This window comes from Mizuhopecten yessoensis, unplaced genomic scaffold (assembly GCF_002113885.1).
Source record: "Mizuhopecten yessoensis strain PY_sf001 unplaced genomic scaffold, ASM211388v2 scaffold716235, whole genome shotgun sequence".
Taxonomy (NCBI): domain Eukaryota; kingdom Metazoa; phylum Mollusca; class Bivalvia; order Pectinida; family Pectinidae; genus Mizuhopecten; species Mizuhopecten yessoensis.
Window position 1 is genome coordinate 52,530 of NW_018480015.1, and position 19,341 is coordinate 71,870.

Here is a 19,341-nt window from a genome sequence, read left to right on the forward strand (position 1 = left end):
CTTTCCACCAAGAACTGATATAAGATATATATAGAAAAATATGTCATGTTATATTTGATATATTGTTGTCAAATGTTATATGTAGGTACTTCAATACTGCGGAGAATCATGCAATACTACATTGCTAAACATTTCCACTAAAAACTGATATTGTATATATATTTGCCGAGAAATACAACATGTCTTTGCACACCAATTAGCAAACTCTCATATTTATATATAGATCTGTTGAGAACTGTCCCTAGTGGTGGCGTTACTGCGAGTATCAGCAACCTTGACAACCTGTGTTCCACAACTGTGACCACATCAAACCAACAGACACAATCTACTTGGCCCTCGTCGACAGCTTATACACCCACGTCCGCAATGACTAGTATAGCCGACCTTGAACCTAGCAGCACTGATCCAACGGCAGTCGTCGAAACGTCGTCCGAGTCAACACCTCCGCTGCCAAATGTCGTCACTTCCGTGAAGCTGGAACTAACATCACTACCGACGGGTTGGTTATGTTTCAATTATTCAAACCTAATTACTAAATACGATACAAAACCACATACACGTTCGTAACACATAGTGCTACGTAACCATTTATTGAGTCACTGAGTGTTAAAATATTTTACTTAATTGACCGACATGAAATAAATTCAAAATTACTTTTCAGCAAAACTGATGTTGTATTTTCAGAATCTATTTTCGAAATCAAAACTGCTATCTAAAATGTATATGTTATCATGCAATACAATAAAACTGTAAGAACATAACCAATCCTGATTCAAAATTACAACAGAATAAGGTTTATATTTCACCGCAACCGGCAACCACCATAATACATGCACATACGTTGAATATTTCTAGCAGAGTTAGATGAATCTGATTTTGCTGTTTGTCTTATACTTCAACCGTGTAAGAATAATACTTTTCATCGCCTCTGCGTGTGCATGATACACTTATCCCAGGTTGAACATCTATATGGGATAAATCTTGCCGACAAAGGTCCTACAAGTAATCCCTGTTTCTAAGTATTGACTAGAAAGTGTACGAGAACCACGTTTGCGTTCTAAATGTTCAGTAGCATATTGGCTGATGTTCTGAAAACGTGTCGTCATTTTGGTGTTATAAATGACATAATTAAATTGACATATTGGTCTGTGGAACAGTAATATTTATAATATAATAATGATAGTAACAGCCAAACACAGTCGGCATCATACATTGCCTCACAAAAATTAACATTTTAGCTGGACCATGGCGAGCTTATGCCATATCACAGCGTCCGTCGTCCGTCGCCTGTCGCCAGTCCGTCCGTCATGTTTTCCTTTAAAACGCTACTACTCCTGAACAGCTTTATACATTTTTATCAGTTTTTGGCCTGGAGCATCTTTGGGCAAATGGGGTTAAATTTTGTATAAACGGAGGGTACGTCCCCTTTTGGTGAAGACGGGCGGGGCCCAATAGGGAAATTTAAGGAAGTTTTTTTAAAATCCTTCTCCCTCTGGCCATTTGAGGATCTTTTGGACTCAATTTTGTATAAATGAAGGATGTAGCCCCTTTTGGGTGGAAGGGCGGGTCCCAAAAAGGAAAAAATTAGGCAAATCTTTAAATTCCATTTCGTTTAGTATGAGTTATTTTAACCGAATTTGGTCCAAACAAATTTTTGGGCAAGGGGAACTCAATTTGTTTTAACAGAGATTGTGGCCCCTCTCGGAGCAAAGGGGAAGGGTCCAGTGGGTGGACATAGCAATACATGTTTAAAATCCTCCTCCTTCAGTTTGTTTGGAGAAATTTTAACCAAATCTCAATTTTGTATAGATACAGGGTTGCTTTTAGGGGGCAGAGGGGCGACCCCTATAGGGGAAATTGAAATTAATGTTGAAATCCTCCCCAATTAAAAGGGACAGAAATAAGACCTAATGAGGGACGGATGTTGCTGAGAGAAAGAGCCAATAATTGGAAATAGTTGTTAGCCCGTAGGCAAATGAGTGTATGCCATGGTGCGTCGTCCGTTGTCCGTCCGTCGTCCGTCCGGTGTCAACTTTTTTACTTTAAACAACTTCTTCTCAGTAACAAAAACGCCCAGGATGATGATATTAAGCAAGTAGCATGCTTGGATAAAGGGATACCAAGTTTGTTCAAATGAATGCCCATCGTCCATTTTCAAGGTTCCGGGGTCAAATATGTGGTAAGCTATGAACAAATTCTTCTGATTAACCAGAAAGGCCTAGGGTGACGACATTTGTTCTGTTACATGCTGGGATAAAGAGCTACCAAGTTTTGTTACAAACAAAGGACATTCTACAATGTTCAAGGTCACATGGGTCAAATATGTTAAAAACCTTTAAACAACTTCTCCTCAGTAATCAAAATGTCTAGGATGATGATATTTGACTGTCTGTTTAAATGAATGACATTGAGATCTTTACAAGGTCACAAGATCAAATATCTGTTAATCTTTAAACAAATTCTTCTGAATAGCTAAGAGGCCTTGGCTTATGATATTTGGCCAGTAGCATGCTAGGAAAAAGGGCTTACAGGTTTGTTCAAATGAATGACCTTGACTTATATTCAAGGTCACAGGGGTCAAATATGTTTAAAAGCTTTGTACATATTCTCAGTAACCAAAATTGTCAAGGTCACAGGGGCCAAATACATTACTTTGTATGTTGAATATTCTGAATAACCAAAATGTCCAGGGTAATGATATTTAGGCAGAAGCATGCTGGGATGTAAGGATATAAAGTCTGTTCAACTTGTCCCTGTTCGACATTCAGGGCCACAGGGGTCATACATTCGAATCGTTGAATAGATTATTTTGAATCAAACACTGATATTTTGCCTGTAGATGTATTTTGGTCAACTTTTAAGATTACAAGTGTGAACTTAATTCTAGTTGAGCGAGTAAGGCCCATTGGGCCTCTTGTTAAACGTAATAAAATAAAAATCAATGCATGCTTGTTTCATTATCCAGGTGAGCGACACAGGCCCTATGGGCCTCTTGGCTTTAACAAACTTGCTGTGAAGCGTTTCCTTATCCGGTTAATTCTAAATGCATACCCGTCTTTTACCAAATACCCGGGTGATAGGTTATAGAAAAAGATTAAATAGTTATGTAAGCATATTGGTTGGAACATTCTAACATAGGGTGTAGCATTTGGTCTCAGAACTTCGGCCTTAGATCTGGCTCTATATCTATACCATAGGGTAGAACTTCCCTATCATATAATAGACGCCCTAAATTTAATCAGATCCCAAGTTTCTTCGCAGTTAAGCTATTACCTTTGCCGTAGGCTTAACATTAAAATCGTATACAAAGGGGTCATATTTCTCTGTATACATCAGGTAAAGAGTGAATTTTCCTGTGCTTCCCTACCGTAAATTATTTGTAATTAGCAGCAGATTACACCGCGGCGTAGTCATGGGAACATAAAGTTATTACACTGTTGATAAGGTGACGAGATAGTGACATTTCTGAATAAAAAGGTAGATGTGTGTGAGTTGTCTTCATTTGGTCGGATAAGAGCAGGTTTCTCTTTTTCCCTAGCAAAAAACGAAAATGCATTTATGACATGCGATCGAAAAAAATACCTGTCCTATACTTCAACAACATTGTATCTTTTGTTTTTTGATGACTGTCTCTATAAAAACAATATTGTATCCTTTGTTTACTGATGACTGTCTCTATAAAAGAACATTGTATCCTTTGTTTACTGATGACTATCTATATAAAACAACATTGTATCTTTTGTTTTCTGATGACTGTCTCTATAAACAATATTGTATCCTTTGTTTACTGATGACTGTCTCTATCAAACAACATTGTATCCTTTGTTTACTGATGACTGTCTCTATACAACAATATTGTATCCTTTGTGTACTGATGACTGTCTCTATAAAACAACATTGTATCCTTTGTTTACTGGTGACAGTCTTTATAAAAAAATAGTGTATCCTTTGTTTACGGATGACTGTCTCTATCAAACAACATTGTCTCCTTTGTTTACTGATGTCTGTCTCTATACAACAATATTGTATCCTTTTTGTACTGATGACTGTCTATATAAAACAACATTGTATCCTTTGTTTACTGATGACTGTCTCTATAAAACAATATTGTATCGTTTGTTTTCTGATGGCTGTCTCTATAAAACAACATTGTATCCTTTGTTTTCTGGTGACAGTCTTTATAAAACAATAGTGTATCCTTTGTTTACTGATGACTGTCTCTATAAAACAACATTGTATCCTTTGTTTACTGATGATTGTCTTTATAAAACAACATTGTATTCTTTGTTTTCTGATGACTGTCTCTATGAAACAACATTGTATCCTTTGTTTTCTGATGACTGTCTCTATAGAAATAACATTGTATCCTTTGTTTACTGATGACTGTCTCTATAAAACAACATTATATCCTTTGTTTACTGATGACTGTCTCTATAGAAACAACATTAATTGTATCCTCTGAATTCTGATGACTGTCTAAATAAAACAATATTGAATACTTTGTTTTCTGATGACTGTCTCTATAAAACAATATTGTATCATTTGTTTTCTGATGACTGTCTCTATAAAACAATATGGAATCCTTTTTAACTGATGACTGTCTCTATAAAACAACATTGTATACTTTGTTTACTGATGACTATCTTCATAAAACAACATTGTATCCTTTGTTTTCTTATGACTGTCTCTATAAAACAACATTGTGTCATTTCTTTACTGATGACTGTCTCTATAAAACAATAGTGTATCCTTTGTTTTCTGATGACTGTCTCCATAAAACAACATTGTATCCTTTGTTTTCTGATGACTGTCTCTATAAAACAATACTGTTAGATAAACTGTCATTTCTATTACAATATAACACATCTGGAAATGTATGTGGCATATTTTTATATTAAATGGTTTACAAATGAACTCTACTCTTATTAGGTCACCTGAGACAAAGTCTCAATTGACCTATTGCGATCGCTTTTTGTCGTGCGTCGTGCGTCGTTTGTCGTCCGTCGGTCAACAGTTTACATATTCAACATCTTCTCCAAAACCCCTGAACCAATTTCAATGAAATTTCCATGGCAAAAGGTCAACAAACGTTGTGAATTATATGGTCCCCCACCCCCAGGGGCCTGAGGGACGGGGCCAAAAATGGTCAAATGGACTAAAATTTCAACAATCTTCTTCTCAAGATCCAGATAGTGTAGAATCAAATACTCTTCATAGATGGAAGGGTCTTAAGGGACTTTACCGTAATAGTGAATTTCATGACCCTGTAGTCTCTCGTTTCTTCCTGGGGAGGGGGTAAAATTTACTATAGTTTATATAGGGAAATCACATTTTGGACCAGCATTTGTTTAATTTCCATTGGAATTAATTCAAACCTGGTTAGCATTATCAGTATTGGATAGCAGTTTGATGATATGCACAAATCAGCCCTGACTTACCCCCATGGGGCTGATGGGTGGCGTCAAAAAGGGTCGAATTGACTGAATTTTCAAAAATCTTCTTTTCAAGACCCAAATATGGTAGAATCAAATACTCTTCATAAATTGGAGGGTCTTAAGGTGCTTTACCAAAATTGTGAATTTCATGACCCTGGGGTATCACGTTTCCCCCTGGGTAGGGGGTAAGCTTTGCTATAGTTTAATTGTGAATTATATGTTCCCCAGCCCCTACGGGTCTGAGTGGCGGAACCAGAACGCGTCAAATTGACTAAAATGTTAAAAATCTCCTTCTCAAGACCCAAATATGGTAGAATCAAATACTCTTCACAAATTGAAGGGTCTTCAGGTGCTTTACCAAAATAGTGAATTTCATGACCCTCGGGTCTCGGGTTTTTCCCCCTGGGAGGGTGTAATCTTTACTATAGTTTATATAGGGAAATCACATTTTGGACAGCATTCGTTTAATTTCAATTGGAATTAATTAAAACTTGGTTAGCATTATCAGTATTGGATAGCAGTTTGATAATATGCACATATCAGCCCTGACCGACTCCCAAGGGGCTGATGGGCGGGGCCAAAAAATGGTCAAATTGACTAAAATTTCAAAAAAAAAACTTCTCAAGATCCAGATATGGTAGAATCAAATACTCTTCATAGATGGAAGGGTCTTAAGGTGCTTTACCAAAATAGTGAATTTCATGACCCTGGGGTCTCTCGTTTCCCCCTGGGGAGGGGGTAAACTTTACTATAGTTTATATAGGGAAATCACATTTTTGACCAGCATTTGTTTAATTTCCATTGGAATTCATTCAAACCTGGTTAGCATTATCAGTATTGTATAGCAGTTTGATGATATGCACAAATCAGCCCTGACTTACCCCCAGGGGGCTGATGGGTGGGGTCAAAAAGGGTCGAATTGACTGAATTTTCAAAAATCTTCTTTTCAAGATCCAGATATGGTAGAATCAAATACTCTTCATAGATGGAAGGGTCTTAAGGTGCTTTACCAAAATAATGAATTTCATGACCCTGGGGTCTCTCGTTTCCCCCTGGGGAGGGGGTAAACTTTACTATAATTTATATAGGGAAATCACATTTTTGACCAGCATTTGTTTAATTTCCATTGGAATTCATTCAAACCTGGTTAGCATTATCAGTATTGGATAGCAGTTTGATAATATGCACATATCAGCCCTGACTGACGCCCAGGGGCTGATGGGCGGGGCCAAAAAGGGTCAAATTGACTAAAATTTCAAAAATCCCCTTCTCAAGATCAAGATATGGTAGAATCAAATACTCTTCAAAAATTGGAGGGTCTTAAGGTGCTTTACCAAAATTGTGAATTTCATGACCCTTGAGTCTCACGTTTCCCACTGGGGACGGGGTAAGCTTTACTATAGTTTAATTGTGAATTATATGGTCCTCAGTCCCCAGGGGTCTGAGTGGCGGGACCAGATACGGTCAAATTGACTAAAACGTCAACAATCTTCTTCTCAAGATACAGATATGGTAGAATCAAATACTCTTCATAGATGGAAGGGTCTTAAGGGACTTTACCAAAATAGTGAATTTGATGACCCAGGGGTATCACATTTCCCCCTGGAGAGGGGGTAAACTTTACTATAGTTTATATAGGGAAAATGACATTTTGGACCAGCATTTGTTTAATTTCCATTGGAATTAATTCAAACCTGGTTAGCATGATCAGTATTGGATAGCAGTTTGATAATATGCACAAATCAGCCCTGACTTACACCCAGGAGCTGATTGGTGGGGCCAAAAAGGGTAAAATTGACTGAATTTTAAATAATCTTCTTCTCAAGTTCCAGATATGGTAGAATCAAATACTCTTCATAAATTGAAGGGGCTTAAGGTGCTTTACCAAAATTGTGAATTTCATGACCCTGGAGTCTCACGTTTCCCCCTGAGGATGGGGTAAGCTTTACTATAGTTTAATTATGAATTTTATGGTCCCCAGCCCCCAGGGGTCTGAGTGGCGGGACCAGATACGGTCAAATTGACTAAAACGTTAACAATCTTCTTCTCAAGATCCAGATATGGTAGAATCAAATACTCTTCATAGATGGAAGGGTCTTAAGGGACTTTACCGAAAGAGTGAATTTCATGACCCTGTAGTCTCTCGTTTCCCCCTGGGGAGGGGGTAAACTTTACTATAGTTTATATAGGAAAATGACATTTTGGACCAGCATTTGTTTAATTTCCATTGGAATTAATTCAAACCTGGTTAGCATTATCAATATTGGGTAGCAGTTTGATGATATGCACAAATCAGCACTGACTTACCCCCAGGGGGCTGATAGGTGGGGTCAAAAAAGGTCAAATTGACTGAATTTTAAATAATCTTCTTCTCAAGATCTAGATATGGTAGAATCAAATACTCTTCATAGATGGAAGGGTCTTAAGGTGCTTTACCAAAATTGTGTATTTCATGACCCTGGAGTCTCACGTTTCCCCCTGAGGAGGGGTAAGCTTTACTATAGTTTAATTGTGAATTATATGGTCCCCAGCCCCCAGGGGTCTGAGTGGCGGGACCAGATACGGTCAAATTGACTAAAATGTCAAAAATCTTCTTCTCAAGATCCAGGTATTGTAGAATCAAATACTCTTCCTAGATGGTGGGGTCTTTGCATTTGTTTAATTTCCATTGGAATTATTAAAACTTGTTTAGCATTATCAGTATTGGATAGCAGTTTGATGATATACAAAAATCACCCTGACTGACTCCCAGGGGTCTGAGGGGCAGGGCAAAAAAGGGTCAAATTGTCTGAAATTTCAAAAATCTTCCTCTCAATACCCAAATATGGTAGAATCAAATACTCTTCGTAGATGGAAGGGTCTTAAGGTGTTTTACCAAAATAATGAATTTCATGACCCTGGGGTATCACGTCTTCCCCTGGGGAGGGTGTAAACTTTACTATAATTATATAGGGAAATCACATTTTGGACAGCATTTGTTTAATTTCCATTGGAATTAATTCAAACTTGGTTATCGTTATCAGTATGAGATAGCAGTTTGATGATATGCACAAATCACCCCTGACTGACCCCGGGGGCTGATGGGCGGGGCCGAAAATGGTCAAATTGACTAAAATTTCAAAAATCCCCTTCTCAAGATCCAGATATATGAATCAAATACTCTTCATAGATTGAAGGATCTTAAGGTTTTAAGTTTACAAACTTATCGAGCTGTTCAAAGGATGCAAGAAGAAAATCTGGGGTTTTTTGGCCATTCGATTTCTTGATAGATTCTTTTTCAACAAATGTGTTAATGTCTTGCCCACATAATATGAAAAAATCTAATCTTGATTCCCCCGACTCGAAGGCTAAAAAGTCAATGTCAGTTGAATAGGATCATTTTACTCTGAAGAGAAAGATCGACAGTTCCGAGGCGGCTGCACGTTTCAAGTAAAATACATTAATATAATCATGTCTGCTTCCAGCAACCGAGAAAACAGGAACGATATCAGCGACATGTTCAACATGTTCCTGCATTAAACCCACCCCGGTAGACCAGAACAAGTTGGAGGAAAGTCTCAGTAAGCTTAAAGAACAGCTACTTATCAACCCTAAGAAGCTGTCTTCATATAAGCGAGCTTTGACGAGTGCCCCTGGCGACCGACAATCTTCAGCTAACATTGGCTATATTGGCATCCTCGTCCTATGTTTGGTTCCTGGGATCATCATTCTGTTAGATATGGGCAGGCTTATCAGGGAGTTCAAACAATTCATAATACGCCTCAGAAACTCTCAACGCACAACTGCAAAAATTACTCCAATCGAACGCACCTGAACACGCTTGACAATTACAAATGTCCATGTGATTATGTCATCTTTCTCTCTCACAGACTCCGAAGCATTTGGCGTTTTCTGTGCAACGCGTTCTTGGTCAATCAGCTTCCTCAAAATCCAGACTCTTTAATTTAAACGGAGGTATCTTGTAATGTAATGTTCACTGCATACATATTCAGCCGTCTTTTCCATGTCAGATTCCATTTTCATCTCTCAATATATATCGTATTTATATATTTGTTTATGTTTGTGTTAAATCAATCTTCTATTTTAACTCATTCCATTCTCGGCTTTTCACAATTTGCTGTTGGGCACACAACGTCTTGTCTCAGAACTATAAGATATCTTACCGTCATTTTTCTTAACGATTGTATATCAAATTTTATATTTTCTATATTATTTCAAATATGATTTTTGTTTAAGTTTCATTTTTTTCTTTTTTCCTTCGTGTATTGTTCCCTTAGCTTATGTTTTTCAATCTCTTTTCCAGAAGAGTTTACTAAGGGGTATAAACAAAATACGCAATGGATAATAATTTGTGCATGGCTAATGAATATAAAAGGAATAAGAAATGTACAAAAGACTTTTTGACTATTTTGACTGAAATTTGGAAAAATATTCTGCAGATCAAATATACAAAAAAAAAAAATCTACTGTCGATTTCATAAAGAGGCTTAATACAAATATTTTAGACGTTAAGAAATTTTACACAATTGCTATATCCTGCAGACCTCAATTATACAAATTATTTGATATTTTATTCAAGCTGTCGAATTTCTATAACTACACAGCACCTACATGCAACCTTCTTCATAACTGGTTTCTAGCATTACTTGCGAGGTTTAACACGTTCCCTATAAGTTAATTTATAGAAAATGAAAGAAGGAAAAAACATAAATTGACAAAAAAAAAAAAAATGTTTCATCGTCTCACTCCTGATTATCTTTCCAAGCTTGTACCTCCTAGCATATCTGAAATGCACAGCACTAGGCATGGTAACGATCTTACAGGTATCAGATGCACTACTGAGTTTTATCGTAAGTCTTTCCTACCCTCAGTTATTTCTCTTTGGAATAATAATCCTGAGGAGATTCGTTTTAATCCTTCGTTGCCCAATTTTGTAGAAGACAGTTCCCATTTTTTGTTATATTGTAATAATCACATTGAATCACGTCAAAGATACTTGACTCCATTGCCTTACCAATTAAGTGTTGATTTATTACTGTTTGGTGATGTATCAGAAACATATGATCAAAATGTAAACAGTTTTATAGCTACTCAAAATTTTATCAAATCAACCAGAAGATTTACAACCAATTATTATTCAACCACATATCATGTATACTTAACTACACATCCAACCGGATAAAACTCCATCAGTTACTATCTGTATCCCTAATATCATGTTCTATCTGTACATGTTTATTGATATGAATAAAATATGGTTAAAAAAAAGTTAATTTGACGGAAAAACTACCCTAGTTATTGCGAAAACACTTAACCTGTGACGGGATAGCAGTGGATATATGCCTGAAGCTACTTATTCTGCCAAAGGTAATTACTGAATAAAATACACAGAAATAGAAAAGTTTCAGGTAACTGAATTAAGACCTTATACTTGAAGTAACTTTGTACTGCATTTAATGACTTTCAACAAAAGTTGTGATAATTGCATAGTAAAAATAATAATATACAGCATTTGATATAGCGCCCTATCTAGCTAAAATGTAGCATAAGCCACTATACAGCGCTTTACAGTACATATATATATACAATTAATACGATTAACATATACATTAATCAATACAATTTGAGGAATTTTCAGGATCTGCCTAGTCATATGTCACCTGGCTAATATCTCCCTTTGAGTGTATGCCTATGTGTGTGCTGAAGATGTAATTTTTTCAATCAATTCTTATAAATTAAAACATTATTGAAGCTGTCAGTTAAGAAAAAACGTTTAATTACAAAGTAAACAGGCATTAAAGCAAATATAACGATGTCTTTTCAGGAGAAAGTCTCCATATAAACCAGCGTTTGTGTGTTGAAACATAAAAAGCCAATAAAAATAAACTTGCCTTCTCTGAGATGATTAACACAAAGCATAATCCAACAAGAAAATAAACATGTTCTTAGCTAGAACAAAATAGATCGGGGCTGAGCTAGTATACAGACCAGTGAGGGTCGGGGCTTAGCTAGTATACAGACCAGCGGTGGTCGGGGCTGAGCTAGTACACAGACCAGTGGGGGTCGGGGCTTAGCTAGTATACAGATCAACGGGAGTCGGGGCTTAGTTAGTATACAGACCAGTGGGGTCGGGGCTAAGCTAGTATACAAACCACTGTTGATCAACATATTATGCAAGTCCATTGTCTGTAACACATGATCATCAACAAAACACAGCTGCATTTAATGTGTTGTAATACTTATGTAAATATCGCTCAAATATAAATGATCACCACTGATTATATGTAATAAACAAAACAATACAATACATATTGTAAATATCCACTTATGTACAAGTATATGTATATGTAACACACATAGGTTTAAGCTTAAATTCGGCTGTGTAGTTCAATGTTTTGTTTTAATATGATACATATAAACAGTGTGCACATTCGTTTTTGTTATTAACCTACATTTTGTATTTCATTCTTGTATTGCATGAGACAGTGGGTCTATTTCATGTTTTTATCATGATAATTGTATTGTTTTGTTTCAGTTTTGTTATTAACGCATGAGACAGTGTGTCTATTCCATTTTTTAATTATAACACAAATAGTGTTTCATTCTTTTACGAGAGTCCTTTCTTCCCTTTTGGTTCTAAGATGAATACACTGCATATTATACTTCATTCTTTTTATTCATAAGACTGTGTCTATTCCATTTTTTAATCATAACACAAATAATGTTTCATTATTTTACGAGAGTCCTTTCTTCCCTTTTGGTTCTATGATAAATATACTGCATATTATACTTCATTTTTGTTATTCATATGGCAGTGTGCCTATTCCATTTTGTGTTATAACACAAAAACTGTTTCATTGTTTTATATCACAATGTGTCTATTGCATTCTTTTCTAGGGTTTTTTATGGTACATTTCATATTTCATATTTGTGATTTATTATACATTGTGTCATTTCCATTCTTATTATAAAATATTTAATATTATCTTCCTGTCATTCATGAAACATTGTGTCTTCTCCAAGCCTTTTCATGCTACATATAAGTTTATATTGTTATGCAAGACACAGTGTGTCGATTCCATTTTTGATTATGATTCATATAATTTTCGATCTAGTGATTCATGAAACAGAGTGTATATTTCATGTTTTTTTTTATTATAATACATGTAATATTTAATTTTCAATCATGTATTAGACAGTATGTCAATTTGATCTTTTGTTATTATGTATATAATATTTCATCCTTGTGACTTGTGAGACATTTTTGATTATGATACACATAGTGTTTCGTGCTTGTGATTTATGACAGTGTGTATATTCCATGTTTTTTGTTGTTGTGATTCATGTAATGTTCATTGTTTTAATTATGTGTAAGACAGTATGTCAACATTCATTTTTTTTGTTATGATGTATACAATATTTCATTCTTGTGATTCATAAGACAATGTGTCTATATTATTGTTGATATTATGGTTAATATAATATTTCTCTTTTGAAATGCTAAGGTAATGGAGCAATTTCATTTTTGTGTGTTTGTAATACTTGTTAGTGATATCTTGTGATTAATGAAAAAAAGTGTTTTTAGCTATTCACCTTGTCCACAGGACTGATGAACTTATAAAATGGCGCAGCAGTTGTCTTTCGTCGGTCATGCGTCATTGTTTCCTTAGAAACCTACTTCTCCAGAGTGAATGATACAATTTCGACCTATTTTGGGAATTGAAGCCTTGATGGAAGTGTGCAGAGTTGTTTGTTTGACATCTGGGGCCTTAGGAACATGGCATAATGTAGGACCATAATAGAGCAGAATAAGATTAGTATATCTTCTAAAGCCTACTACTCCTGAACGAAATACAAATTATGACACTATGTTTCAGGGTTTGTCGTGAGGACAATTCTTTCATCGCGAGCCTTTGAAAAAAAATCGTGAGGCCACTGCAGGTGGACTTGCGATTACATGCATGTGGAGCGATGAGAAATTTGTTCGAACTACAAACACTTCTGATAAATCAACTTTATACAAATACCTTTAATATGTTCGCAGTCAAAAAGCATATTTTCCAACTGACTTCTATAAGCCTCAGTGACATGTGTAAACAAATACAGGTATTGTATGGAGGGATATAATGGACCTTAAAGTTATGTACAAGATATTTTTAAAACAATATTCTTGTCATTGGCTTCTTCTCATCCACTTTTGCACATTTACCGAGGCAAGGCGATCATGCCAATAAATGAAGATTGTATATCCTCTCTTACAATATGGGTGGGGCCTTAAATGTAAATTAGGGGCATTTTCATTTCAAATGTCTACTCCTTATGAACAACTGTTAAATATTTCTAAGGCAAACTAATAATGTTTTGTATGGTGAAGGTGGTGAGATCCCTAGGGTCAGAGATGGGCTTCGTAAGTAGAATTAGGGGTGTACAGATGTACTACTTTAGAATGACTGCGATCTCCTCTATTTGGCTTCTTACACAGAGCGTGGACATCAAAAGATGAATGTATCTACGATAACGGGTTTGGGACCAGGGAGTGAGCCCTCCCCAATGGTATTAACTCCCTGTATCATGACATGGAAACAGTTGAGGTTTCCATCCTATAACCAAATATTTACCTATGCTTTGCTTTGGAGATATGACCCCATTCCTGGATACTTCCAACACCTTTGGAAGCTCTACCTGGATCTAACATTGAAACAGTTGAGATCCCTACACTATAACCATGTACAATGTACTAAAATGAGGGGTATGGAAGACAACCACATTTAAGTTAGTGTTGTCTTGCGTGCCTTTACGGATTCCGTTCTTGTTAAAGCTTATTTTTATTTTATTTTTTTGATAAACGTGTATGATATTCAACGGGTTTTTATATAGTGTAGAAAATTCCAGGTGAGCTCTAAATGTCCCTCGGCCCATTGCTGCTATTATGGTACGCATCATATACCACCAGTGTCATTGTGAGACAATGTTTCTATTCCATCTATATTATATTTTTTGTATACAAGAAGTAAAAATATCGTTGTTATTATATAAATATATGTAATTTTTACATTATACTGATATTTTGATGTATATAGATACTGATGTTATGATGTTTTTCCTATGTGTATTTTCTTATAATAATATTGTTTATTTTGAAACATGGGAAATTCTTATGTTTAGCTTATCTGGCATAAAGTGCCCGTGAGCTTATGCCATGATGCGGAGTCCATCGTCTCCTCAATCGATCACCCGTCTGCCATCTGTCCGCCGTTTGCTCTTCCGTCACTACTTTGAAATAATTCTTCTCAGCAATATATTATCATAAATATCGGTTAGCACTATGCTGATCATGAGCTTGACTCACATTATATGTCAAAGAGGTCAAAGCGTCGCAAAAACACTTCTCCTAAAAAACCTTAACACCTGCAGTCTTTAATTTACCGTGTAACCTGCTGAAGTCAACAGCAGAAAGCATGGCCCTAATAAACGACTTTTGACAACGCATAATATCAGAGTAAAGAAATTCATGGGTAAAATGTCTCAAATATTAGAAATAAAGTCTACCATCCTATAACTCAGTGGTAGTAGAGGAATGGTATATCACATAAATAGCTGGCTGATGAGAAGGATGTTACAATATAAACTACAGTATGTTCGCACATATTTATGGCGAACACAGTTAAAACTGTGTAAAAATTTAACAAAAAAAACTTATTAGACCAAGCGTTATAGTTGAAATTCTGAAGTTAAAAGAAATCTTAATTTGCCACCAAGATCCCAAATTTGTGTTTACAAATTAACAGGTCAACGATTCAGGCCCATGGACATTTTTGAATTGTTATTGATATTTTTTTTATATTATACTGTTGTTGTGATATTGATGTTGTAAGTGTTCAATTTGTTGATGTGTTGTGACAAATTCCGAGATTGGATTTATTCTTACCAATGGGAAATTACACAATTGGATGGATCTCACGTTGAAAATGGGAAACAATCCGGAGAACGGTTCGGGTGCAAGGTACGTACGATTACTCAGTCCTATGTCGTTATACCAATGTTAGTGTTAACCTCATCAATCGGGTATCCAGATGTCAATAAGGCATAGTTATTTACTTTGATTACAGTCGTGTGTCGTTAAAACGAAGTAAGTTTATACCGTACCAGTCGCTTCTCTATATTTCATGTTTAGTTACTTCTCGATATTTCATGGATATTTTCTTTGATTAAAGAAGTATCTCGTTATAACAAAGTAAGTATTTTCCATACCAGTCGCTTTTCGATATGTCATCGTTATTTACTTTGATTAAAGTCGTGTGTCGTTATAACGAAGTTAGTAGATACGTACCGTACCAGTCGCGTCTCGATATGTCATCGTTATTCACTTTGATTAAAGGCGTGTGTCGTTATAACGAAGTTAGAAGATACGTACCGTACCAATCGCTTCTCGATATGTCATCGTTATTTACTTTGATTAAAGTCGTGTGTCGTTATAACGAAGTTAGTAGATACGTACCGTCGCAGTCGCGTCTCGATATGTCATCGTTATTTACTTTGATTAAAGGCGTGTTTCGTTAAAACGAAGTTAGTAGATACGTACGGTACCAATCACTTCTCGATATTTCATGGTTAGTCACTTTGATTAAAGTCGTGTGTCGTTAAAACGAAGTTAGTAGATACGTACCGGACCAATCGCTTCTCGATATTTCATGGTTAGTCACTTTGATTAAAGGCGTGTGTCGTTAAAACAAAGTTAGTAGATCCGTACCGTACCAGTCGCTTCTCGATATGTCATCGTTAATCACTTTGATAAAAGGCGTGTGTCAATATAACGAAGTTAGTAGATACGTACCGTACCAATCGCTTCTCGATATGTAATCGTTATTTACTTTGATTAAAGGCGTGTTTCGTTAAAACGAAGTTAGTAGATACGTACCGTACCAGTCGCTTCTCGATATGTCATCGTTATTTACTTTGATTAAAGGCGTGTTTCGTTAAAACGAAGTTAGTAGATACGTACCGTACCAGTCGCATCTCGATATGTCATCGTTATTTACTTTGATTAAAGGCGTGTGTCGTTAAAACGAAGTTAGTATATGCGTACCGTACCAGTCGCTTCTCGATATGTCATCGTTATTTACTTTGATTAAAGGCGTGTTTCGTTAAAACGAAGTTAGTAGATACGTACCGTACCAATCGCTTCTCGATATGTCATCGTTATTTACTTTGATTAAAGGCGTATGTCGTTAAAACGAAGTTAGTAGATACGTACCGTGCCATTCGCTTCTCGATATGTCATCGTTATTTACTTTGATTAAAGGCGTGTGTCGTTAAGAAGAAGTTAGTAGATACGTACCGTACCAGTTGCTTCTCGATATGTCATCGTTATTTACTTTGAGTAAAGGCGTGTGTCGTTAAAACGGAGTTAGTAGATACGTACCGTACCAGTCGCTTCTCGATATGTCATCGTTATTTACTTTGAGTAAAGGCGTGTGTCGTTAAAACGGAGTTAGTAGATACGTACCGTACCAGTCGCTTCTCGATATGTCATCGTTATTTACTTTGATTAAAGGCGTGGGTCGTTAAAACGAAGTTAGTAGATACGTACCGTACCAGTCGCTTCTCGATATGTCATCGTTATTTACTTTGATTACAGTATTACGTCGTTAAAACGAAGTTAGTAGATACGTACCGTACCAATCGCTTCTCGATATTTCATGGTTAGTCACTTTGATTACAGTATTACGTCGTTAAAACAAAGGTTGTATTTACCATTCTAGTTGCTCCTCGATTTGCCTTTTTTTATTTCAGTCGTCCGTCGTTATACCAATGTTGGTATTGTGTCGACGTTTTATTATGTCCTATATACGACAGTGTATTTTCCGTGTTCCGAGTCTTGATTAACCAGTTATGTCGACGTGTTTCTGCCCTTAGACAAGTTCTAGAGCACCATCTTATATCGGCGTGCCTTTTGTCCTAAAAAAATTGTTTTATGTATTTCGAGTGAGATATCTAGAATAAAGTGTTATCCCGACGTATTTTCTGTGGCATAATTGTCTTAATTTTGAGAAGGATATATAAAATACAGTGTTGTCTCGGTTTGTTGTCTGTCCTATTGGAGTTTATTTTGATGTATAATGACTATGGACTAATAGTATAAAGAGCATATTTTTAAAAGGGTGTAGCCATTTGATTTGGAAGATTTAATCATTTGTATCAATAAACATGAAGCTGAATCTTAAGTCGATGATATATTGATATTTAATAACTCTGGGAGCTAAATGTGTATACATTGGGGTCCTGAAGGATCCTATAAACCAAATTAAATATGCAACTCAGCACATATGCGTTACCATGAGTGAAATGCTGCACAAAACATAAACGAAATAGTAAACATATCGGTAAAAAAAAAAGTAAACATCTCTTGTTTTCCTCGATTATTTTAGGGCGCTTGGTAACCGATCTTTACGACAAGACGGGAAAGACTCGAATCATTTCAGAATGACGTCCACGGCTCGACGAAAGAGCCAAGTAGTCCATAAGGTGTGTTATTGATAACTAAATAGCACAATAGCGTGTTGATGCAATCTTTATATTTCAATTTCTTTTGTCAGATAGACGTCTTGGTTACATGGAGGACGGAGCAACATTAGACCGATATATTTCCTGGGGGCCGTATGACGTCACGTTTAGTTTTAGAGAAACAATCACCTTCATGCTGCTATGCAGACGAAACAGACAGATTAAATTGTAAGCTTTACGTAATATCTGGAGAAGCACGTGTTTTTGAAAGCATTGGCGCCTCTTGAGTCGTTTACAAATTAACGATATTTTTCAAATATTTATTTGTTCAAATTTAACAAGGGGATAGAATCAAACCAGTCCTAGAGGTCATCTGTATAAATAGGAAACCTGTGTTCAGAGACCACGTTTTAAACTCCTTATCTCAATCCTGTCCTGTTCACTGCATCAATACTAAGAGATTACATGCAAAAAGACACCACTTAATGATATGCTTGAAGATGGTCTCTGAATACAGGTCTCAGTGTAAATATTTTATCTCTTATTGAACTGAAAATCCTCGTCAATAAGTTGAATAGAAGAGTTCGTTTAATATCTTTCTCCATCAGTGAATGATTGGTACATGTAATAGCGGGCAATATCGGTGTTAACTTCACTGATATAGCCTCCATCCTTATAGTCCTACACTAAAACGTATCAACTAAATGATTCCCACTCAATGTTTACCCTACCGTAACAAAAACTTTACTTATCTCGTATGGGCTACAGTACTCATTCTTTGTTTGATTTTGTAATTTTCAACAATTATTCAGTATAAAGGCTTTTGTCCAAATCGATTTATCAGAATTAAGATTTTTTGTCGTTTTCCTTCAATCAATTAATTAATTATCAAAGAGCTGAACATGTTTTTTTACATGGTTTTAAATAGGAAGTGAGTGAAACATCAAAATTAGAACCAGCTGCTTAAAGTGATGTCATCACCAAGAAGAACCGCGGCTTGAAGTGACGTCATCACCAAGAAGAGCCGCTGTGTGAAATTAAATCACCATCATCAATGAAGCCCCATGGTTCAGTTGTGTTAAGATTGATTCATGTTTCATTTTTATATATATATATATATATTTATATGTATCTTTTTTCTTAATTTGTACAGACATCGTTGATTTTCTATGTATAATATAAAAAGAGTCATAATTTTGAGTCCAATGTCATGAACAGTGTTTTTTTCAATTTTAATTATAATGCAAATATAAAATTCCGCTTTCATAACATAGATCCACATCTCCCGGTCAATCAATGAAATGTAGTACCTGAACATATATGCTCAGCGAAAAAAGAAAGGTTAACACACCACTCCCTTGGGGACAACCTCTATATCGGTTAAAGTAGAACATTCGGGAAT

The 19,341-nt window shown here is 35.9% G+C and overlaps 1 protein-coding gene and 1 long non-coding RNA gene across 2 annotated transcripts; both read left to right on the forward strand.

Moving 5' to 3' along the window:
- Positions 1-255: 255 nt before the first annotated feature.
- LOC110442242 lies at positions 256-12,271 on the forward strand. Its single transcript, XM_021485744.1, has 2 exons — positions 256-499; positions 8,900-12,271. Exons 1-2 carry the CDS (start codon positions 367-369, stop codon positions 9,247-9,249), a joined length of 483 nt encoding a protein of 160 aa, XP_021341419.1. The 5' UTR covers positions 256-366; the 3' UTR covers positions 9,250-12,271.
- Positions 12,272-12,401: 130 nt separating this feature from the next.
- Positions 12,402-19,069, forward strand: LOC110442243. Its single transcript, XR_002461995.1, has 3 exons — positions 12,402-15,438; positions 18,032-18,167; positions 18,868-19,069. It is a non-coding gene; the product is annotated as an uncharacterized LOC110442243 (long non-coding RNA).
- Positions 19,070-19,341: the final 272 nt, after the last annotated feature.

Excerpts from the sequence above, each read along its gene's own strand:
- LOC110442242 (XM_021485744.1), top strand. The coding sequence starts at position 367 with ATGACTAGTATAGCCGACCTTGAACCTAGCAGCACTGATCCAACGGCA. Across the intron at positions 500-8,899 it reads ACTAACATCACTACCGACGG|CAACCGAGAAAACAGGAACG; the intron begins GTTGGTTATGTT and ends GTCTGCTTCCAG.